Raw genomic sequence first — 24,248 nt, forward strand, 5'->3', positions numbered from 1 at the left:
GGACACCCGCCACCCACTCCGCACTCACCATCCGGGGCTCCGGCCGCCGCCATGATGATTGTGTACAACACCCACTGCTCCCGCAGAGGCCGCTGGGAAAAGACTAGCTAGCTGAGATTGGCCCCCGCAGCAGCCCCTAATCTCGCACAGCCTGGCCGGAAACAGGTGGAGGTTTCTATGGAGACCCGCCTCCTTCACTTCCCCAGCCCGGCCCCTGCCACGCTTTAGCTTTCCCGAGTCGAGGGGGGCGGGTCCGGGAAACGGCCCGCTCTGTGGGGTCTGCCCCCTGGTGGCCAAGTGGAGCCTTAGCCACCGAAGGGGGCGTGGACTTTCAAACTGGGAGGCCTGCGTCTTTAAGAGGTGGGGCTCGGATCGCTGTGGCGGAGGCGGATTGGCTAAGAGGCCTGCCCGGAATTGACGCAGAAAGAGGCCCACGTGTGCGAGTCCACCCCCACATGGCGGCGCTTTTGCAGAGGCTGGTGCATCCCCGGAGGCCCTCCGGGGGCCTTGGGCGCCCCGGGACACCGGCCTGCGGCCAGCCTGGGTGCTGCTCCCGGGGCTGCGGTGCGAGTGCGGTTCGCCCCAAGCCCCACAGGTAACTTCGGCGGACGTGACGCCGCAGGCCCCGTCCCACCGTCGCGACCCCGCCCCTCCCGAACGTTCCTGAACCGGTGCCTTCAGGCGGTGTGAGACTGGGCGGGCTACGCGGCTCCGTTTTACCGAGAACGACCCAGACGTCCAGGAAGGGGAAATGATCCGCACTGATACAAATTCATTCGTGTTTATTGTGTACCATCTCTTGGTGTCTTGTTTTCATGCGTTCAGTAAATGTAATGAGTGTGAGCTATGTCAGGTACTGTGCTAGACTTCGGGTCAGAGAGAATTAGGATCTCTAAGGAGCCTGTATCCTGGCGGCCCCGACAAACAGCCATGAATATCATAATTGTAATTTGAGAGTCTCATGTGCCAAGTGGGAAATAAAGCGGGGTCGGGTCCGGGGGTTAGGTAAGTTGCTCAAGAGGGACTTGCTGCCGAGATGACATTTGAACTGTGAGCCAGATGACAAGCGTGTAGAAGGAACTTTCTGGGAGACGAAATTGCAAGTACAAAAGCCCTGTGGTTATTAGTGAGGCAGAGAGGAGTTGGATAGCCCCGTTGGAGATCTTGTCAGGGCCTGCTCCCCAGGCCCCAGGGTTCTTTTTTCACTAAGCCTACCTTCTGCCCTCTCTCCACTGAGCATGTGTCTTACTCCCAACCCCAGGGTCAGCACTAAATTTGTTGTGACAAGATCTTTAGGATAGGCAGTATAATGTCAATCAGTACTGCTCCAACCATCCATGGTCGAAGCACTAGTTTTTAATTTACAATCCACTGTGGATCAATATTTGTATCAGATTAGTGTAACTGCGTTAGTAGAAAAACAAAGTGTTGGAAAACAAAATACAAGCCTCCTTTTTTTTTTTAATAGAAGTTTTTGCCTTAGGGCGTATGCAAGAGAGACAGAGACAGTGAGAGGGAAACTGAGAAATCATCCCCAGGAGAGATGGCCATGCTGCAATCCCTTCTCTTCGATTTTCCTCTGGGGATCTTAGGCATGTATGCACATACACCCAGCATGAGTTTCAAGCCCCCAGGTCCGGGACTTGATCTATGATTGGACATGTGGGAGTCCAGCGATATAACTGCTATGTCATCTGCTGGCCCCAACAAGCCCATTTCTTTAGGTACAACAGACATAAAATTTCTCTTGTCAAGTTGCTATAAGGTTTTGAATGTTTAGTCTGTTCCTGTACTCCTGTACTTACTCAGTTTTGAACTGGCAGCAGTTTTTGGACTGCACACCTTGCTTTAAGGAGCAATTAAACATAATGCCAAGGCCTGCGATTGTCTGCATCCAAATTTATATCTTTGCCACTTCCTAGATGTGTAACTGGGCAAATTATTCAATACTTAACCTCTGAGCCTGTTTTATCATCTGTCAAACAAGGGTAATAATGAGGTGCCTGCCTCATGCATTTGAACTAATGCAGCTGAGCCACTTAACAAGGTCTGATGCACATAGACAGCACTTAATTAAAAGAGCCTCTGTTGTGATGATTGTAATCTCATTTCCTTGTTGATTGCCAGGAAAAGCTGATAAGGGAAAGGATTGGCAGGAAAAGCATAAATGGGGAAGGCTGTTGACTATAAATAAAAGAATTATCAAGCAACAAAGATGATTATAATAGCTAAAATTAATTAAAGGTGAACTTTGCTCAGAATTTAGACTTCACGGCAAACCAGGGAGGAATGTTCCTCTTTTTTGCTTTTAATTCCTCTGTCAGATGGGGAAATCAAAGATCACAAAAGTTACATAGAGGGGCCAGGAGGTGGTGTGGTGGTTAATGTGCTGGATTCCCACACAACCAACCACAGTTCTGGTGCCAACCTGGCGGCTTGAAAATCACCGCAGGCATGTGTATACTAGTGCCCAAAATCCTGAGAAGAGAATGGAGGAGAAGGTATTGCGATGTGGCCATCCCCCCTGCGGGGTGATTTCTCACTTTCTCTGTCTCCAGTGAGTGCACTTGTACTATGGCAGAAACCTAATAATAAAAATTACAAAATACAAATTAAGTAGAGTGCCCAAAGGGTAACAACTAGTGAATGGTGAATGCAGAACTTGAATCCAGGCAAATTTAAGGTGGGAAGCCTTGCTTTCAACCCTGTCTTCTGTCTCGGGACCAGTGCCAATGAACTCAACTGTTTTGTGGTAGCCTTGTTAACTAGTCAGATGTCACACCCATAGTTAGTGTTGAACCCAGGGTCTGCGGATCTCAGAAGGCTTTTCCTATTCTGTGCTGCCTCCTGTACCTGGAAATGCAAATGTGCTCATTGAGAAGACGGGGGTTCTGGGCTTGTCCAAAGAAGGTAGGGATAAGGGCAGTGACAATCCTGGTAAAACTTCATTTTAATTAAGTTAATTAATTTTAGAAATAATTAAAAAGTAAGATCTTGGGAGTTTGAACTTAAGTGTTGCATTGTGGGAAAAGTCATGATGTATTTTTCTTTTTCTTTTCGGAGAGGTTTTTGCTATAGGGCGTGTATGCTTGCCAGAAAGGCAGAGAGATACAGAAAGGAGGAAATCCCCCTCAAGGGGGGATGGCCACGCTGCAGTCCCTTTTCCTCCATTCTCCTCTCGGGATCTTGGGCATGCACGCACACACACCTGGTGTGAGTTTAAGCCACTGGATCCAGAACTCAATCTATGGTAGACTACATGGGAGTCCAGAGTGATTACGCCAACTGCTGGCTCCATGATATATTTTTCTATGCAAAAATGCATCAAGATTTTTCTGAGGACCCAATATAATGGAATTAAGTATTACTTTTGGTTGGTGTTTAAAGCTAGCAGTTAGGACAAAAATCTCAAGGAGGCAAAATTCAAAATGAGTGATGTGGATTGTCAGTATACTGCCAAGCACTTATACAAAATGTGATTTTACTTTAAATTCATAACTCATTTGTAATTAATTGGGGTTTTCTGCCTGGAGCACATCATTGAATGCAGGAAGGTTGTGTGATAGGGATTCAGTTAGTAATCCACTGCTTCAGGTGAAACTTTGCCATGAGGCAAATATCAAAGTAGAGTACAGGGACCAGCAGACGGCATAATGAGTACGTCACTGGACTCCCACATAGTTGGCCATAGTTCAAGTCCTGGACCTGGCAACTTTAAAACTCATATCGGGCGCATGTGCCTTCATGCCAAGATCCTGAAACGAGAAGGGATTGCAGTATGGCCATCCCTACTGGGGTGGGGGAGTGATTTCTTGCTTTCTGTCTGTCTCTCTGACAAGCCTACATACCCTATAGCAAAAATCTCTCTTAAAAAAAAGTAGAGTCCAGTTGGAGAAAGTTAGAGCCTTTTTCAAAGCAGTGTGCCCTGATGTCCGGGTAGATTTACACTTGCAAGATGAGGGACTAAACGAGTTGAGCAGCCATTCCTTTTCTCTGGCAGTCTGGCAGTCTGGATGCTGTTTGGAGAGATGGGACAGTGGTAGACATTTCTTGGTCTTTGCAGTTGTGGGGACATTCTGCCACAAGCAGAGCTTACTGGCCCCTGAGCCGAGACCTGTGAGTTCTTCTGATTTGTCTCATCTAACATGTTTTTACTTCTACCAGGGTTCTTGCACCTCGGTGGCCTCCGCACTGCCCTCTACAACTACATCTTTGCCAAAAAGCACCAGGGGAGCTTCATCCTAAGACTGGAGGACACAGATCAGACCCGTCTTGTGCCTGGGGCAGCGGAGAATATTGAGGACATGTTGGAGTGGGCAGGTGAGACTGTCAGGGAAAGGAGCCTATTGGGTTCTCATGAGACCCAGAGTAGAGAATGAGGTGTTCCTGGAATAGTGGGTACATTCATGCAGTTGGGGTGGCAAGTACCACCCAAAAGATGCTGAGACTTTCTGAAGAAAAACCATGAGGCTAGCTTGATATTCTTGTTATCCCAGAGTTTCAAGTCCAGTCACTACAATGGCCAAGCAAGAAGCACAGGTCAACTAAGAACTGGAGGAGGAAACCTGTCTTATTCAGAGGAGCTGGTGCACCAGCTCAGAGCCATTGCTGGACCAGATTGTCTAAGCTTTTGAGTTCCAAGAGGACCCAGAACAGATTTATTATTATTTTGAATTAATATATCCCATTGTTAAATCTGGGCCTTTTTTTCTTTTTTTTTTTTCTTTTCTTTCAAGTTTTTGCCATAAGGTATGTGTACTCACTGGAAAGAGAGGGACAGTGAGAGGGAAAGTGAGAATTCATCCCCCAGGGGGATGGCCACACCATAATCCCATGGCCTCCATTCTCCTTGTGGGATTTTGGGCACACACGCACATGCTCCTGGCATGATTTTCAAGCCACTGGGTCCAGGACTTGAACTGCTGTGGGAGTCCAGCGCCTTAACCACTATGCTACCTGCTGTCCCTGCCCTTTTTAAAATAACATTGGTGAGCCAGACAAAATATGTGTAGTCTCTGAAATTGATCTTCCGTGTGGACATTTAATTCTGAAAACAGCCACAGTCAGGAGGAGGGAGGAGGATTGTATTTGCATTTCCTGAGTCAGCAGTTGCCCACCTGCAGGGACAGGTGGGACTGATGAGATTCAGATTCCCAGGGCAAATAGCAGACTATTCTGAGATCTGTATTCTAAACTCGGGTGAATTATTCACTAGACTCTAAGTGCCTAAAGTGTAAACACCCATTTCATTTCTGTTTTCTATGATAGAAAATTTTAGATACTCAGCCAAAGTTGACGAAGGAATTTATTCAACAAGATTGCTTACTGAGATCCAGTTACTTGTCCAGGTGCTCAGGATGTTGAGTAAAGACCCTTTGCCCAGTGGGAAGGGGAAGACAGATGGATAGACTAATTCATTCTTGCTATGCTATTAAGTAGTGATGAGCCCTGTGCAGAAAAGGTAGCAGTAGGGAACTAGGAAAGGGACTGCTTTTTTAGGTATAGGCTTCTCTGAGGAGGTGGCACTGGAGTAGAAACTCGAATGAAGTGAGGAGCCACACCAGTGCTTACTCAGGGAAGAATGTTCAAAGCAGAGGCAATAGCAAAAGGAACTTGCTGGGCATATTTCAGAAGCAGTGAGGAGGCCGTTGTGGCCAAGCAGAGTGAGGAAAACAGAGTGACTGGAGACATGAGGACAGAGGACTTGCTGGGATCCAAATCATGTAGCGTCATGCAGGCCAAGGTGAGACCTTTGATTTCATGGAGCATCTGGTGTGTGTCAGGTACTGCACTAGTCCCAAGGGAGACACTGACAAACAAGGCTGATGGGCACCTGCCTATAGAGCTCCCTGTGCAGTGTGATCGGGTGAGGGAGGCTGCCACCCCTCCGTGAAACCCCTCTCTCCTACCCCTCCCGCCCTTAACTAGCATTTTGGTGAGGCAGAGGCCAGGTATCCAGGTAGTCCAGGGTGCTGGCTTCTGGAGCTCCATGCTCTGAGACTCACTTTTTTTCATGGACATATAGCCACATGAGATGAAATGCATAGTTTCAAAGTATATAATTTAGTGGATTTTAGTGTATTATGTTGTGCAACCATCAGTGATAATTCCAGAACATTTCTGTCACCCCCAAAAGAAGCCCCATATGGGTTAGCAGTCACTTTCCATTGTCCGCATCCCCCGGAAACTAGTAATCGGCTTTCTGTCTATGGATTGGCCTCATCTGGACATTTCATACAAATGAGATAATAAAAAATGTGACTTTTCGGGGTCGACAAGTAGCGTGGAGGTTAAGGCACTAGACTCCCATATGACAATCATGGTTCAAGTCCTGGACCTAGTGACTTGCTTTCTCACTTTCTCTCTCTCTCTCTGTCTGGTCAAATTGAAAAAAGATGATAACAAATAAAATTAAAGAAATAATTATTTTTTAAAAAAAAAGAATGACTTTTCATGACTTTTATTTAGCATAAGGTTCATCTGTAGCTCGTATCAATACTTTATTTCCTCTTATGACCAAACAGCAGTCATTGTATGCAAATACCACATTTTATTTATCCCTCCGCCAATGGATGGCCATGAGGCTTATCTCCATTTTTGGCTGTGAATAAAATTGCTATGAACATTTGAATACTAGTCTTTATGTGAATTTTTTTTTTCAAGAGAGAATTTTGCTATAGAGCACATGCACTCACTAGACAGACAGACAGAGAGAAAGCAAGGAATCACCCCCCCCATGGGGGATGGCCACACCACAGTCCCTTCTTTTCCATTCTCCTCTAGGGATTTTGGTCATGCATGCACACATGCCCAGCGTGAGATTTTAAGCCGCCAGGTATAAGACTTGAACCAGGTCAACTGTGTGGGAGTCTAGCAATGTAACCGCTATGCCATATGCCGGTCCCTTGAACATATGTTTTCAATCCTCTTAGGAATCACTCTTACTATGATAGTATACTATGATACTGATCACATTCAAGAGACTTGGTTAAGGTAAGATTAGGAAGGGGCTCCCAAATTTACCTGTTCCAACCCTCCTTTCTGACAAGTGAAGAAATGAAGGCTCTGGGAGAGAGGGAGCTAAATAATCCAAATAATAATCATGGCCAAGTGAACTGAGTGCTTAGCATGTGCCAGGCAGTGTGATGACCCTTGTAAGAAAGTTCCAGTATTCGTACCTTTCTGTTGTAAACAAGGAAGCAGAGACCCTGCAAGGTGCCTTGCCCGAGGTTTCAGAGCTGGCCAGTATGTTCAAACCCAGGCCATCTGCCTCTAGACTTTGTTTTGGCACTGGGTGTCACAGTGAACCATGTTCTTTATGTTCCTAGTCTACTTGAGAGGTTTTTAAGGTTAGAAATGCCCTCCTTTAGTTCTTGTGTCCCCTCTGCCCTTTCCTGGATGTGTTTATATTAAATCTCCTGCATCACCTGATGAAACTAGGGGTTAGGTTAGGAATTTGGCTTAAAATAGATCCCATCTGAGCTGGCTCCATGGTGCAGTGACTGAGCATAGGGAACCAGATCCCATGTGGCTGACTGTGGGTCAAATCCCAGCCCCAGTGACTTTAAAAAAAAAAAAAAAAAAAAAAAATCCCACACTGGGCATGTGTGCATACTTCAAATCCTAGTGGGATGAAGTAATGGAGGAAAAAAGATTGTGTAAGTGTGCCCCATGGGGGAGGGGTACTTTATCTCTGTCTTGCTCCAAAGTATACATGCTGTTTGGGGAAAAATGTTAAGAAATGTTACATTTAACCTATGTCACACGTTGCAACTGTCCTTCATGTCAGTCATTGTGCTGAGCGCTTTGTGGGGAGATGCATGCATTCTCTCAATCTCTACACAGGAGGCTGTTAGCATCACTTTTCAGAGGAGCACACTGGCTTAGAAAGGCTAAATCAGAGGCCGGCTGTACAATGTGGACTTGGACCCACTAACTTGGGTTTGAATCTCATTGTTTTCCTTAGCCTTGCCAGGTGACAGCAAAGCCCTGTTTCCTCCTACAGAATGTGAGTAGTATCAGCACCTACCTGGTGGGGTAGTCTTGAGGCTTAAGGGAGGTCACACAACACCACAACAGCTTGCAAGGCCTCGTTCTCATTAGCTGTTCCAGGCCTGGGTGGTTTCTCCCTTAACAGGGAAAGGATGACTGAGAGAATATACAGCCAGAGTGTGACCTGTGGAGCCCACACCTCTCTGACTTCTCACTCCAACAGGCTGCGTGAACTTGAGCACTTAGCCTCCCTGAGCTTTAACTTTGCATCTCTAAGAAGGAAGTTGTAATAGCACTGACCATGATTATCATGAGGATGAAAAGCGTTGATACATGTGTAGAGTGCTCATAGCTCGCTTGGAGATGAAAGCCATGCACATTTCAGTTGTTCCTTGATAACAAGTCTCTGCCTGTGTTCTAGGCATCCCTCCTGATGAAAGCCCTCGTCGGGGAGGTCCTGCCGGGCCCTACCAGCAGTCTCAGCGCCTGGAGCTGTACACTCAGGCTGCAGAAGCTCTGCTGAAAACTGGAGCTGCTTACCCCTGTTTCTGTTCACCGCAGCGGCTGGAGCTCCTGAAGAAGGAGGCCCTGAGGAACCGCCAGACACCCCGGTATGAGCCCCACTTCATCACAACTCAGGGAGAATCTGCTTGTCCTCTCCTGAGGCCGTGCACAGTTCTCAGGCCTTTGCTAGCTATTGCCTGGGGACATCAGCTCCTTGCTATGTGGGCCCTCTCTGTAGGGCATCTTGCAGCAGCGTTCTTTCTTCGGAGTGAGCCAGGGAGGGTGTGAGAGGATGAGGAAGGCGAATCTGGAGACTACCTCACAGAGGAGACATCTCATCACTCATTCATTCTGTTTGTTCTGTTCTGTTCAGTAGAAGGAAGTCACTGGGCCCAGCCCACACTCAAGGGGACAGAATTGCATGAGGTGTGAAAGCCAGGAGGCAGGGATTATCAGGGGCCACATCAGAAGCTGCCTGCCAAGTGGTGTCTGGGGCACTTACATTTAAAGTAATATTAATTATTTATTATTTCAAATAAATTAGGTTATTTCTTGTTTATGGACTAGCGGGTGGTGTGGTGGTTAAGGCGCTGGATACTCCCACATGGTCAACCATGATTCGGATCCTGGAACTGGTGGCTTGCTTTCTCACTTTCCAATTCTCTCTCTCTCTATGTGTATTTTTCTCTCTTGTCAAATTAAAATAAAATCAATGAATAAATACAATTAAATAATTCTTTTTAAAAAAAAATCGTCCCGTATTTAAAAGGTCCAAAAAGATACACATCGAGACATCTCTCTCCCAACCATGATTTTGGCCACTCAGTTTCATATCCAGGGACAGCTAGTGTTGAGATTTTCTATGCCTCCCCTGGAGACATCCGGAACATTTGTCATAAGTGCATAGTAGTTCCCTTTTTATGTCATTCCAATGGGAGCACAATGACATACTGTGCCCATAGTATATTGTGCAACTTGCCGTTTCCATTTTTTTTTTAAATTTTTTAAAAAAATTCTTTTGCCAAAAGGCACGCATGTAAAGAGAGAGAGAGAGTAAACCCTTCATGGGAGATGGTCACATGACAGTCCCTTCTCTCTCGTCTTCCTTTTGGGATTTTGGGCACACATGCACATGTGCCTGCCGTGTTTTTCAGGTTGCCAAGTTCAGGACTCAAACCATACAACTGTCCATGTAGGACCCAGCCACCTTAACCACCATGCTACCGACTGGCTCACATTCCCAGTTTTCCATCTCAGGGATCCATACTTCATAGGACAACATCCAAAGAGCACAGGAAGGAGGATGTGGGAAGTTTAAAAATCTAGAATTTCCTCTTGTGATTCTTTCTTTTCCAGCACCTTAATCTCTCCTCATTCCCAAGGGCGCTTTATGTCTCAGTGACTAGGATGGGGTTATAGTCCTACCTGGATTGGTCACGAGGATAGGGCAGTGAGTTTACAAGACCATCTATGCCAATAATGATTTAAGCCCTTGGACTAAACATTTTATCATTTTCTCGTACACAAGGAAAAGGAAAGAATGGCAGTTAGGCTTATCTCAGCTTTCTCATACATCATCCATTTTATTATCCCCATTCCAGACTGAGGAGTCACAAGACTTAGCCAAGGTCATACAGTGATCAGAGACAGAGGCAGGACTCCTGTCAGTAAATGGTGCTCTTACTTCCTTGGCTGCTCTGGTCCCCACAGGTATGACAATCGATGCCGGAACCTGAGCCAGGGGCAGGTGGCCCAGAGGCTGGCCAAGGACCCCAAGCCTGCTATCCGCTTCCGCCTGGAGGAGGAGGCACCAGCCTTCCAGGACCTGGTGTACGGTTGGAATCGGCATGAGGTGGCCAGCGTGGAGGGAGACCCGGTCATCCTGAAGAGCGACGGCTTCCCCACGTACCACCTGGCCTGTGTGGTGGACGACCACCACATGGGCATCAGCCACGTGCTGCGGGGCTCCGAGTGGCTCGTGTCCACTGCCAAGCACCTGCTCCTCTACCGGGCCCTGGGCTGGCAGCCACCTCGCTTTGCCCACCTGCCCCTGCTGCTCAACAGGGATGGCAGCAAGCTGTCCAAGAGGCAAGGGGACATCTTCCTGGAGCACTTTGCTGCTGTCGGCTTCCTGCCTGATGCCTTGCTTGACATCATCACTAACTGTGGCTCGGGGTTTGCAGGTACCTGCTCGTTAAGCAGTCACGGTAGCAGAGCACACAGCAGTAAGGATCAGGGGCTGTGGTTCAGGCAGGCCTGGTCTTCAGTCCCAGCTTTGCCACCTGCCAGTGACAGGGCCTTGGGCAAGTTCATTCTTTTATTCTGCAAATGTTTATTAAGCCAGACTCCAAGTTCAGCACTGGGGCTTCAGCAGTGAAGACAGACGTCATCTGCCCTCAAGGAGCATGTGGTCTCTGTACAATGCTTCACCTGTACAGTGGAGATAAGTGTCCATCTCCTCAGGTGAAGTTAGGATTCACTGAGCTCATGAATGTATCCCGCACAGTGCCGGCCACACAATAGGCTCAAAATTTCACAGATCTTGTGATTACTACCGTGTTGTTATGGCTGCTGTTACAAATGTGGACGCTACCAGTGTTAGTAGCATTACTATAAATTTACTTTATAGTAATAATTTACTTTATTCCAAGCTGAGCCCTTAACCTTGGTCCAAGACTTAGAGCCCACAGCTTGAAGAAGCATGCAGCTAGTAAAACGACCTTTTTGTGGCCGGAGTTTCTGAAAAATGTAGCAATAATAATCTGCCCTCATTTCATTTAACCTGTAAAGTATCCTCGAGCAATAGATATCTGTATTCCCACTATTTGTGAGAGCAGTGTGAGGCTCAAAGAGGATGAGTAACTTGCCAACATCACACAGCTAGTGAGGGATATTTCACCCAAGGCCCGGGCTGGACCTCAATGCCAGTAGACCGATTGGGCAGGGCTGCTGCTCACAAGGAACAGCTCCCAGCCCTGCGGTTCTCAGTTCTGGCCGTGCAATGTATTAAGAAGCTTGTAAAATTTATTGATGTTGAGACTCCACCCCCAAACTAGTCAAATCAGAATCTGGGGTGCAGGCGATCGATGTGCTCTTCTTTCAGACCACGTCTTCAAGAGTATTGAGGATCGGTTTAGTCCGGCTGGTTTCAGATTTCTTTTTCTGTAGTGATAGAACTGTTTTTGAAAATGAAAGTTCATTCAGGCCTTTGGTGTATGAAACAACTAGAGTCAAATCCCTCTGGTCAGAGTGCAGTGGGGAGTGCAGAGCATGTTCACTGAGCTTCCCTGTTATTTGAAAGTGGAAGGAGGGAGGAGGACAGGGAGGAAGCTGAGAGCCAGGCCTGCCTCACTTGCAGAGAACCAGATGGGCAGGACCTTGCCAGAGCTGATAACACAGTTCGACCTGACTCGGGTGACCTGCCACTCGGCCCTCCTGGATCTGGAGAAGCTTCCAGAATTCAACAGGTGAGTGTGGAACATAGAGATCCCTGGTAGAAAAGAGATTTCTTGTTTATAATGGATCCCCATGGCAGAGGGTTTAGGGGGCTCTGGAGTCACACTCCTGACTTTGGGCTTTGGAGCTTATGCTGTGTGAACATGAGTAGGTCATCTAACCTCTTCTAGCCTCTGTTTTCTCTTCTCTAAAATGGGATTAATGGAATTAATGATAGTATATTGTACTATTGTTATACAAATGAAATGTGTGAAAGCATTTGACATAGCCCTGGCAAATAGAACTCACTCAGTAAATGGAAGGTACTGCTTTTATCATTAGCATTATGTTCCTGGCCGCCCTTTGCATGGATTTTGTTAATACCACAGCCTGGCAAGAGGCATCTTCATGTTATGATTTTTTTTCCTAATTTCTAAAAGTTTGCTATAGGGCACGTGCACTTGTTGAAGAGAGAGAAAAAGTGAGACAGCACCTCCCAGGGAGCATGGCCATGTCACAGTCCCTTCTCCTTCATTCTCCTCTCAGGGTTTTGGGCATCCACACTTAAGTGTCCAGCATGTTTTTTAATCTTTTGGGTCTGGGACATCATGTGGGATTCAGCTGCCCTAACCAGCATACCACCAGCCTGCCCCATCTTTATTTTAGAATCACCCCCTGCCCAGCCAACACAGTGAATGAACGCTGCCTTATGGCATCTGGTCTGTATTCCATGTAGTAGATTCTTCAGGTAGCTCTTCGCTTTGAAACCTCCCAATGTAGTTACAGTTTAGATCATTCGTTGACATGTCTCGGTCAAAGGGTGTTAGTTGTAAAACCAGCAGCCAGGCTTGTACGGGTTTAGAGGCAGGCTCTCCTCACTGCTTTTACTTGCAAGAGCCTGGAGAATTCACATCAGCTGCCGGTGTTTTGGTGTTGTTACTTCAGTTAACTTTAGGCTAGTTATGCCACTGCTGCGATAATTTTAGTAGTAGGAGTAGTTGCATTTTTTTAGCACTTACTATGTCCCTGTACTTTACAAGCTATAAGGATGTCCATAAGGGTGTCTTGGTATTTTTGTTTGTTTTTCTGCTATTTTTATCTAGCTAGTAAGGAGGTTTCAGAAATTATTTCAATACCGCTTTCATGTTTTCTTTTTCCCCGATACCCTTAAAAATTATGTTATTTTATTTATTTATTTTTTTTGCCAATTTGCTTTCCAGGTAGCTTCCCAATGGGTCTTATCCTTTTATCCCCTAACATGCTGAAGCCTCTTTTTAGGCCCATTGCCTCTCTGCAGGTCCCAGATGTGGTGGTAATACAGGCCTTGCTATCAGTGCTTTCTTCGTTTAATCTTCACAGCCACCCTGTGCGGGAATCCCTCTTGTCATTCCCACTTTATAGAAACCATCTTGAGCCCCTCCGTGGTCATGCAACTTGCTGAAAACACCAAGCAGGTCCGGAATCATACTCAGGCCTGTCCGATTCCGATTCCAAAGCCCATGAAGTGGTTGCCCACACCTTGCTGCCCACCTTTCTTCCATGCCAGAGACAAGGCACCACACATTTCAGAATGGACCTCAGCCCTGCACTTCTCTGGTCCCTCTGATCTTGCCAGGGTGAGGGGAGGGCAGCCTAGGCCTAGGCATTGAGGATGTCAGAGCCTGGTTTGAGGGTTGGAGTCTTAGAGGCTTTACTGCTTCTAAAGAGATAATCAGACAGTTGGAATAATTCTGGAAAGGGGAAAATGTAAACTGACAAGTGGAAACCCAGATTTTTAACCTGCAAGTACATGGTTCAAACACTTCTGCCCTCTGTTCTGCATCTCAGAGATACACATTCTTGACCTCTCCTTTCGTGCCCAAATCTCACAGTTCAAGCAGGTTAGGAGGCAGACACTCCTGGATTCTGCTTTGTAAACTCATGTGCCTGTGGAGGCCAGGCAGGTAACAGGGGACACAGCAGATCTGCTGCAACATCAGGAGCAGAGAGACTGGGCCATTCTCACTGTGTAGCCTCTGCTCTGCTCTGCTCTGCTCTGCTCAGTTGAAGCCATGGGGAATGAGAGTCCTTTGCAGCCAAATCTTCTGATTTCCCAAGAAAAGCCAGAAAACTATTTTTGGCTTCCTAGTTTAAAATGTTGGTGTCTATTTTAAAAACACTGAAAACAAAGCACATCTACAGGCTGCTTGGTACTCTCAGGCACTGTGTTTGCAGCCTTAGCCAGATCCTTCTCCTTTTATAAATGTAAAAAGAATACTGCTTCTAGCTCTTGAAAAGGAGGGTTCTTGTGTCATTCTTCAAGCTCAAGCTACTCCTGGGGAGAGTGGGCTTGGGTGGGCTGGAGGTACAAGTGGCAGGGGGCCTCCGTGGTTTCTCCCACAGGGTGCACCTGGGACGGCTGGTGAGCAGTGAGACCCAGAGGCACCAGCTGGTGGAGAAGCTGCAGGCCCTGGTTGAGGAGGCGTTTGGGAGCCAGCTGCAAGACAGAGGTGTCCTTGACCCAGCGTATGTGGAGAGGATCATCCTGCTGAGACAGGTGTGGGGCAGGGGATTTCTGGGAGACCCTCCGCTTCCTCCCTTCCACTCCAGTGTGTTCAGAGCGCTGTCCCCCATGCATTCAGTGGCTGCTTCTTCCCCCAGGGTCACATTTGCCGCCTGCAGGATTTGGTCTCACCCACATACTCATACTTATGGACTCGTCCTGCTGTGGGTCGGATGCAGCTGGGCGCCTTCTCGGAGAAGATGGATGTGATTGCCAAGCGTGTGCTGGGGTGAGTGTTGTTCAGCTGAGCTTGCGCTTCTGCACCCTCCCACAGCCTCTCTTCCTCCAGGGCTGAGATGGCTGCAGGCACAGCCCCATGGCCAGTGAAGAAATGGTTACTCACTGATTTTCTGTGATGAAAAAGGGATTCCGCAAAAGCTCCAGGCTCTCGCTGAGCACAGGCAGGGTGTCCCGTGGCTGGTACTCAACCTGGGTTGCACCCTAGCTCTGCCACTGATTCACTGAATTCTTTCACATTGCCCAAGCAGCTTTAGTTTTGGCCAAGTAACTGCACCACCTTGAGCTACCATTGCCTCCTGTATAAGAGAGAGAGAAAGTTCTTTCTAAAACAGTAATAGAACAGGGCAGAAAACACAATGGATACTGCTGTAAGCTGGGGGAATGATTGTGTGTAATTGAAAAGACTAAAAGAAGGGCCTGCATTATGTCCCCAAGACCTACTTTCTGTCTTTGTCTTTGACTTGTGGTGCCCCCTGCTCCACTCTGGCCACCCTTTGTGCATAGGCTTGTGTAAGGTAGGTAGAGGCAGGGTCTCTATTGGACAGAAGGAATGGCAGTCTGGCCAATATGGAAGGGCATTTTTCCCTTACATCACTTTCTGCAACAGGCAGTCCAGGGTTGACTAGCTTTCTCCGTGTTTCAAGGGTCCCACATCCTTAGGTTTTATTCTGGTCTTTGTGGTCCGTGGTAGCTTCATGGACTGTCCACAATTCAGCCTTATTATTCAGATTTATTATTTTCTTCACAAGAGACACGTACACACAACACTAACTCCCACATGGGCACTCTCAACAAGGTTTTCACACCGTAATCCTCCCCTGAGCCCTGAAACCAGCCAGGATTGCAGGCACACCTGACATGATGAGGCAGACATGGAACATAAACCTGGGCCTTCCCCCAGTCCCCGGCATGGAGCAGCAGTGTCCCTCCTGCCCGGGCCCCTGTAGCATGGCCTGCACATATCATTTCTGCCCATGTCCTGCTGGCTAGAAGTATGTCTTGTGGACATACCAAGCTGCGAGCGAATCTGCAAACTGGTTTGTAACTTATACCCAGGTAAATATATCATGACTCATGAGAAAGGAAGGATAGTGGGGGATCATTAATAACTATTTTTTTTTTAGGTTTTTCTCACAGGGCGTGTACGCTCACCAGAGAGACTGAGAGGGAAAGTGAAAAGGGGATGGCCACATTGCAACCCTTTCTCCTCCATTTTCCTCCTGGGACTTTGGGCTTGCATGCACATGTGTCCTGCATAATTTTCAAGCTGGTGGGCCTAGGGCTCATACCATGATTGGCTATGTGGGAGTCCAGCGCCTTCACCACCACACTACCTGCTGGCCCCACTGCCTTTCTTACAGTCTCCAACTGCAGTCTAAGGCAGTTTTGGCCACTCCATACTTGAAAGCCTGTGCTTCAGAATCTGGCAGTGTTTGGGATTACCTCATCCCTGGTGGTTTGAGGTTAGCTGTGATTGGCCTGGCTTCCCTCTCCTTGAGCCATTCAGCAAGACCTGGGAAATGTGCTGGTAAGCTTAGGCCTACGTCAAGTTCTAGACCTGAGTGAACCCCCAGCCAAAGCACATGGGCTGAGCATGGGAGGTGAGTATTTCCCCAGGGAGATTTGGGCACTGGTATTAGGAGAAAGGCATTGGTAGATGCTGGGCAGCAAAAACCACAGATACTTTACATACGTCCCAGCTTAGCTGTGGAGATTAAATTGGTATAAAATAGCAAGTACATTATGTGCGTTTGCTTAAAAATAAAAACCAATGTGCTACTTTATATATGGTATACATTTTCTATAAATACACACAGATACCTACGCATACATGTGAGTGTGTGTGTGAATACGTACTTAAATTCACAACGACCTAGTGAAATCAGTAGGGACTGGAGGTGGCATGGTGGTGAAGGTGATTCCCATATGGCTGACCATGGCTTACCTGGCAGCTTGCTTTCTCACTTTCCCTCTCTCTCTGATCAAATTTTGAATAATAATAATACATAAAATTAAATCATCCTTTAACAAAATAAATACAGTAGTTCTCTCCATTTTACAAATGAGGAAATCACGGCACAGTGCCTTGTCTAAGATAATATAGCCCCTAAGCCAGAGGAGTCAAACCCAGGAAGGCTGGGTCTAGAGACCTTACATCTAACTGTATTCTCTCTTTTCTTATGTATGAAGTGCTAGGACAGTGCCTGAAAACCTGGAAATTTTCTATACGTATTTTTGAAAAGAGTATGTACACGTGTCAGAAAGTCTACATGGTATAAGAAGGATTTATTGTGAAAAGCCCCAACAGAAAGGTGGCCAGAATGAATAGTTTCTATTGTGAAATATGTTCAAGGATATGCGAACCTAACTTTATTTATATGGGAGGTGGTCCCACAGCCTATGGCTAAGGGAAACCAGATCCTACATGACCAACTATGGTTTGAGTCCCAGCCCCGGTGACATGAAACCATGTGTGTGTGCGCCCAGAATCCTAACTGGATGAAGAAATGGAGGAAAAGAGATTCTGGTGCGACCATCCCCCTGCAAGGTGATTTCTCACTTTCCCTGTCACTGTCTCTCTGTCTCTGGTGAGTGTATGTGCCCTATGGCAAAAACCTTAAAAATACCTTTAAAAATCTAATATTTTGATTATTCATACATTTAAACCTTTTAAACTTTGGTTTAAAACTTACAATTTTTAAATTTTTAAATAGTATTTTTAAATAGTCATACTTAAGTAGATTTCCAGACACAGATCTGGAACTTTCCAGTGTGGGTCAGCCACACATCTGGAACCTTTCCGCATTGGTCAGCCTCACAGAGTTTCATGTTTTACTGCTGTACCATCATCATCTAGTCCCTAGAAATTGTTTTCTGAAAAGGTATGCACTGGAAATCCTTTTTTTTTTTTTTTTTTTTTTTTAAATTTGCCATGGAGAGCATACACACTCCAAAGAGGTGGGGAGGCGGGGGAAGTACCCCTCTGGGTGATAGTCACACTGGTCGCTTTCCCTCCATTATCCTCTCAGGATATGGAAGATGCATGACATGTGCTTGGCATGTTTCTTAAGCTGCCAGGTCTGGGATCCCACCCCAACCACCATGTCACTGGCTGGCCTATTTTTTTTTTTTTTTTTGAGAGGTTTTTGCTATAGGGCTCATGCGCTTGCCAGAAAGACAGAGAGACATAGAGACAGAAAGCAAGAAATCACCCCCCGGGGGGGATGGCCACACCACAATCCCTTCTCCTCCATTCTCCTCTCAGGATCTTGGGCACGCACGCACACGCTCCCGGCGTGAGTTTTAATCCACCAGGTCTGGGACGCGAACCGCAGTCAACTACATGGGAGTCCAGCGACATAGCCATTACGCTAACTGCTGGTCCCACCAGCTGGCCTACTTTTAATTCTTGTTTCCCATCTGCCCAGTTTCAATTTCTCAGTAGGTTCCTACTATTCTTTTTTTTTTCTTTTCCAAAAGATTTTTACAATAGGGCATGTGTGCTCTCCAAAGAGACAGAGATACAGAAAGTAAGAAATAACTCCCCTGGGGAATGGCTTCACTGCAATCCCTCTTCCTCTATTTTCCTCTTGGGATTTTGGGCACACACACAGACAGACAGACACACACACACACACACACACACACAAAAGCCTGTTGTGAGTTTCAAGCCACCAGGTCTGGGACTTGAACCACAGTTTACTACGTGAGAGTCCAGGGATGTAACCATTATGCCATCTGCTGGTCTCAGTACATTGTTTTTTTTTGTTTGTTTGTTTGTTTTTTCAGAGGTTTTTGCTATAGGGCACGTGAGCACACTAGAAAGACAGAGACAGAGAGAGAGAAAGTGAGAAATCACCTCCCAGGAGTGATGGCTATGCTGCAATTCCTTCTCCTCTATTCTCCTTTTGGGATCTTGGGCATGCATGTACATGCACCCGGCTTGGAGTTTAAGTTCTGGGACTCGAACTGTGGTCGACTATATGGGAGTCCAGCATCATAGCCCTTACACCAACACGTGGTCCCCCACTACCCTTAATTGTATATTTTCTTTTTAATTTATTTATTTTAAAGATTTATTTAATAAATTTTATTTGTTATTATTATTTTATTTTTAAATTTGACCAGAGAGAAATAGAAAGAGAAAATGAGAAAGCAAGCCACCAAGTCCAAGATTCAAACCATGGTTGACCACATGGGAGTCCAATGTTTAACTACCACGCCACTTGCTGGCCCATCTTAATTATATCTAAATTTCCTCCTTTGTACCCAAAGGTACACTATAATACCTGTTCTCTTTTGGGTATCCCCGCCCCCACACACACACTGAACAGCTTATCTTTAGATTTGTGCAGAGTTTGGAGAGCATCCTTATTCCATTATCTTTACCACAATTCATTTAACTCCTTTTCTACTGATAGACATTTGGGTTGCTTCCAAATTTTGCTGTTACAAACAATGCTGTAGTGAATAGTATTGAATAGAGATCATTGAGCATTTTACTATTATATCTCCAGAATAAATTCCCAAAAGCTGCTGTTGTTAATGCTCTCTTAATTTAGGACCTACCACAGTAGAAGCTATTAGTTATAATTCACCAGGACTCAATGTCTTAACTCCCTATCCCAGGCTTGGGATCAGATTTCAGAGACACTTTAGGACTTCCGCTCAAGTCAGGAAAGCGTATACCCAAATGTTCAGGAGCTGCCAGATCACTAGAAGTCCTGTTTGTGTCATGCCAGACTTCAGCCAGCGCTAATGTTGCCTGAGCTGCCATTGCTCACTTCCTGAAGCCTGTCATTCTATCATTAGCTCCATGACAGCCTGCTTCCTGGAAGTGACCATGCTTTGTTCCTACTTTACATTCTTTTAAAATTTTGCCAGAGAGGCAAAATTGGATTCCCATATGGCTGACCGTGGTTTGAGTCCTGGGCTTGGTGCCTTGCTTTCTCCCTCTCCCTTTCTTGGTTCCTCTCTCTCTGTCTCTCTCTGGTCAAATTAAAAAATAATAGCAAATGGAGTTAAATAAATAAATCATTTTTTAAAATTTTGCCAGAGGGTGTGTGTGCTCGCTGAAGAAAAACTGAGAAAGAAAAAGTGAAAATGCACCCTCTCCCCACCCCATGGAGAATGGTCATGCCACAATTTCCTTTTCTCCATTTCTCCCTCCTTTTGGGATTTTGGGCACTCATGCATATGTATCTGGTGTGTTTTTCAAATTGCTGGATCTGGGACTTGAACCATGCAATTGGCCATGTGGATTCAGCTACCTTACCCACCATGCCACTGTCCGCATTCTCCCTTGGGGCTTGGTCCTGTGAAGGAAAGAGTTAAAGAAGAGAAAGAAAATGCAGAAGCAGTGATGCAAGTGAACACAGACAAGCTGTGCTGCTCAGTCATGCTGAGCTTCTTTATACATTTTACTAGGCACAGTGAACTCTTTTGCAAGCTTTCAAGGATGTGCTTGAAGTTCTACAGTTAGAGATAAGGACTTTAGTATATATGTTTTTCTACCTTTTCACTATCATTGTGATCCTGTTGTGCATCAGGTCAGCCAGTGTAGTTATGCTGTTCCTCTGCAACTTTGAGGAAGGCTGGCTGTGTATCCATCAAAGATGATAATGTGTAAGCCATAACCATTATATAAAACAGACATGGCATGACCTAGCCAGAGTCAAGATGTTTCCCGTTCTTCGCAGATATTTACCGCAGAGCCCCTGGCACCTAAGGCATATGTCAGACAGTTTCAGTGAGTGAGTAACAAGGCATGCAGATAACTCTGTCATACTACCAGGCTGCATACCCTCACATGCCACCAGCTAGACAGACCACTTTGCATTTATATTTTCAGTATTTTGTCTCCTTAATTTAAACAAGAATTATAGCCTGACAGGGCTGCCGTAACAAAATTACCGTAGACTAGGTGGTACAAACAACAGATACTTATTGCTCACAGTTCTGGAGGCTGGAAGTCTGAGATCAAGGTGCCTGTTAATTAGATGTCTGGCAAGGGCCCTGTTCTCTCGTCTTTCTTTTCCCTGTGTCCTGTCATAGCAGAAGGGATGAGGAAGCTCTATGAAAGTATCTTTTACAAGGGCTCCACTTTTGACCTACTCACTACCCCACTACCTACTGCCATCACCTTGTGGGATTTTAATGAGAGGAACACAAACATTCAGACAATAGCAACACTGCGATAACAATAGTTGTTACTTTTGTTTTAAAATGAAGCTCAGTTCAGGTTCTGGCATTTAGTTAAGAAATCTGCCTGCCTTAAAAGGCTGTTTTTTCAAATCACTTTTTTTTTTGGAGAGGTTTTCGCTACAGGATGCATGTGCTCACCAGACAGAGAGAGACAGAGACAGAAAGCGAGAAATCACCCCCCAGGGGGCGATGGCCACACCATAGCCCCTTCTACTCCATTCTCCTCTCGGGATTCTGGGCACACACGCACACGCGCCCAGCGTGAGTTTCAAGCCACCAGGTCCAAGACACAAACCACATTAGACTACATGGGAGTCCAGTGACTTAACCATTATGCTAACTGCTGGTCCCTCTTCAAATCACTTCTGAGCTCTGTTCCCTGAGCCATTCACACAGTGAATGTGAATTACCTGAGCTGACCTTTGGAATGTCGTTGTCTGGATGCCATTGTGAGCAGGCAGTATCAAAATTGGCATCATGTATCATCGTGCCAGTGAAGAACTCTAGCCTCATTTTCTCTTTAGTGTCTCCAGCGCAGACTCTCCAGTGAAAACTCGGGAGCTGGGAAGTTGCAGTGACATATACTCAACACTTCTTTATTCTGATCTTTTGTTTTAACTCAGAATTGGGGCTGGGGAAAATTTTTTGCAAGTCTTTTTTTTTTTTTTTCTTTTTTTTTTTTTAAGAGAGACTTTTGCTATGTGCCCGAGAGACAGAACAAGAGAAAGCAAGAAATCACACCCACCCCCCACCCCACCTCCCCATGGGGGAATGGCCACTCTACAATCCCTTCTCCATTTTTCTCTCGGAATTTTGGGCACACATGCACTGCATGAGTTTTAAGCTGCCTGGTCCAGGACTTGAACTACAGTCGACTACATGGGAGTCCAGCGACGTAACCACTGCGCAATCTGAAAGTCCTTTTTCTTTTTTTTTTTTCTTTTTTTTTGAGAGGTTTTTGCTATAGGGTGCGTGTACTCGCTAGAAAGATAGAAACAGAGAGACAGAAAGTGAGAAATCACCTCCCAAGGGGGATGGCCACACTGCAATCCCTTCTCCATTCTCCACGTGGTATCTTGGGCACACACACACATGCGCCTGGCATGAGCTTAAGCCACCTGGCCCGGGACTCGAACCATGGTCGACTACATGGGAGTACAGTGACATAACCATTCCACCATCTGCTGGTCCCATGAAAGTCCATTTTCAACAGGGGAACTTTTTAAAAAATATTTATTTATGTAATTCCATTTATTATTATTTCTTAATTTGACCAGAGAGAGAAAGGGAAAGTGAGAAAGCAAGCTGCCAGGTCCAGGACTTGAACTGCAGTCGGCCATGTGGGAATCCAGTACCTTTAATCACCATGCCACCTGCCAGCCTCCAGGGAAACTTCTTTTGAAATTCAAAATCTCTTGGGAGAGATATCTCTTAGCTGGCTTGCCAGGAAAGTGGGGGATGGTTGCTAAGCTGCTGGATTTTAGATCAAGTGCTGCAAATTGATAGGGTCATTTCTGTTGCTGCAATCTCCTGACTTCTTCCCTCCGCTTTTCTGTGCATCCCCCAGAAAGTCTTCTCCCACTAATCTTGAAGCTGTGTTTCAGATATTTCCCAGAAATGATCCATTCTATGTCTAACCCATTCCTAAATTTTCTTTTAGAGCTTCTTGCACGTTCTGAGCTCTGGGATTTAACAAATATTAGTTATTTAAAATAATTTTTAAATTGAGATATTAAAACCTAGTACTTTTATGTGTTTTCCATGTGTTCAGACACTGTACTTAGTGCTTTACAAGATTTAACTCCATCATAGCCCTGTGTGGGGCAGATACTATTATTAGCCCCACTTCACAGATGAGAAAATGAGGCATAAAGCTTACTGTACATGACACAGAGGTAGCAATTACTAAATCCTCTCATTATGGTTCACTATACTGTGCTCACTGGCTTGGATTTTCTATGTCCACAGCCCCTTGGTGGTTTTTTCTTACTTGGATGTGAGAGCAGGTGGTAGATATCTCCCTCACTTCTCAAAAGTTGGCTTGACCGTTGGTTGTACTGTTTAGTAGCTGACTGATAATCTTCTGAAGTTCTCCCTCACCCACTTGCCATTGGCCCATACGGGCTCCTTAGAGACTGGCTCTCTTCTAGGCTTTTAGAAAGGTCCACTACAAGTTTAACTCAGGATGTGCTGAACAGAGAACTGAAGAAGCTGTCAGAAGGTCTGGAAGACACCAAGCACAGTAACGTGATGAAATTCCTTCGTGTGGCCCTCAGTGGACAGCCGGTGAGTCGGGGAAGATGGGTTAGGCAGTTCCCTGGAGCCCCTCATTTATCCTCTCAACTGACAGGTACTGGTAGCTCAGTTTTAGAGATACAAAAAAGAATGAAACATGATCAGTCCCCTCAGTCTGTCATTCGACAGGTAATTTTGAGTACCTGCAGTATGCTAGGTACAGTAGTGAACCAAACGGAAGGTCTCTACCTGTATGTAGTTTGTAGGTTGTTGTGGATAACAAGGCATATCCACAGTTTACTGAATACAGGAAAGACAGGCTTCTAGGACCCATCATCATCCACAGAAATTAAAAACCAGTAAAATGCAAGGTCTGTCCTTAGAACACAGGCAGCAGTGTTGGAGCTGGCCTGGGGATAACGTCTACAAGCTGAGGCTGAACATAAATTTCTTAGGTACTTTAAGGTGGTGAGAGGCAGTGTTTTCTCTTTTTGTTCTTAGCAAGGACCTCCTGTAGCTGAGATGATGGTGTCCCTGGGGCCAAAAGAAGTGCGGGAACGAATCCAGAAGGTGCTGTCCAGCTAGGAGATGATGTGCAGGACAGTGGAGGTCTTCCTAGGAACCTGTGCCCTTGGAAACTGCCTTCAGAGGACAGGAGGAGGCCTGGGCCCAGTGAAAAGCTTGCAGAGGAATGAAGAGCGGAAGCAGAATCTCTAACTGCACACAAGTACATTATGGCTCCACAGCAAGCCCATCCTCAATGGTTGGCCAGGGAAGCCAGCCCTCCTCACCTTCCTGACTTAAGAAAAGAAGTCTTCATCTCTAGTTTTGAATACCACCTTATATAGTAGAGGTCAGGATTTAGTTCACAGCAAAGTAACGTTCTGGGACAGTCCAGAGGGCTTGGGTATTAGTTTTGTAGGGCTGCCATAACAAAAATGCCACAGAACTAGGTGGCTTAAGAACTTACTGGGACCAGGAGATGGTGTAATGGTTACATTGCTGGGTTCCCATGTAGTTGACCATGGCTTGAGTCCCAGATCCAGCAGCTTAAAACTCACACCAGGTGCATGTACATGCGTGCACCAAAATCCTG

The 24,248-nt window shown here is 46.0% G+C and overlaps 1 protein-coding gene across 1 annotated transcript; it reads left to right on the forward strand.

Moving 5' to 3' along the window:
• Positions 1-525: 525 nt before the first annotated feature.
• Positions 526-24,216, forward strand: EARS2 (glutamyl-tRNA synthetase 2, mitochondrial; the record flags this gene model as incomplete). Its single annotated transcript, XM_006148305.3, is given in 9 exon segments — positions 526-595; positions 4,165-4,320; positions 8,414-8,603; positions 10,207-10,679; positions 11,855-11,963; positions 14,314-14,467; positions 14,572-14,702; positions 23,068-23,203; positions 23,654-24,216. Coding segments are annotated over 9 exon segments (1,503 nt in total), but the record flags the coding sequence as incomplete, so codon positions are not given.
• Positions 24,217-24,248: the final 32 nt, after the last annotated feature.

This window comes from Tupaia chinensis, unplaced genomic scaffold (genome assembly GCF_000334495.1).
Source record: "Tupaia chinensis unplaced genomic scaffold, TupChi_1.0 Scaffold000231_2, whole genome shotgun sequence".
NCBI classification, from domain to species: domain Eukaryota; kingdom Metazoa; phylum Chordata; class Mammalia; order Scandentia; family Tupaiidae; genus Tupaia; species Tupaia belangeri.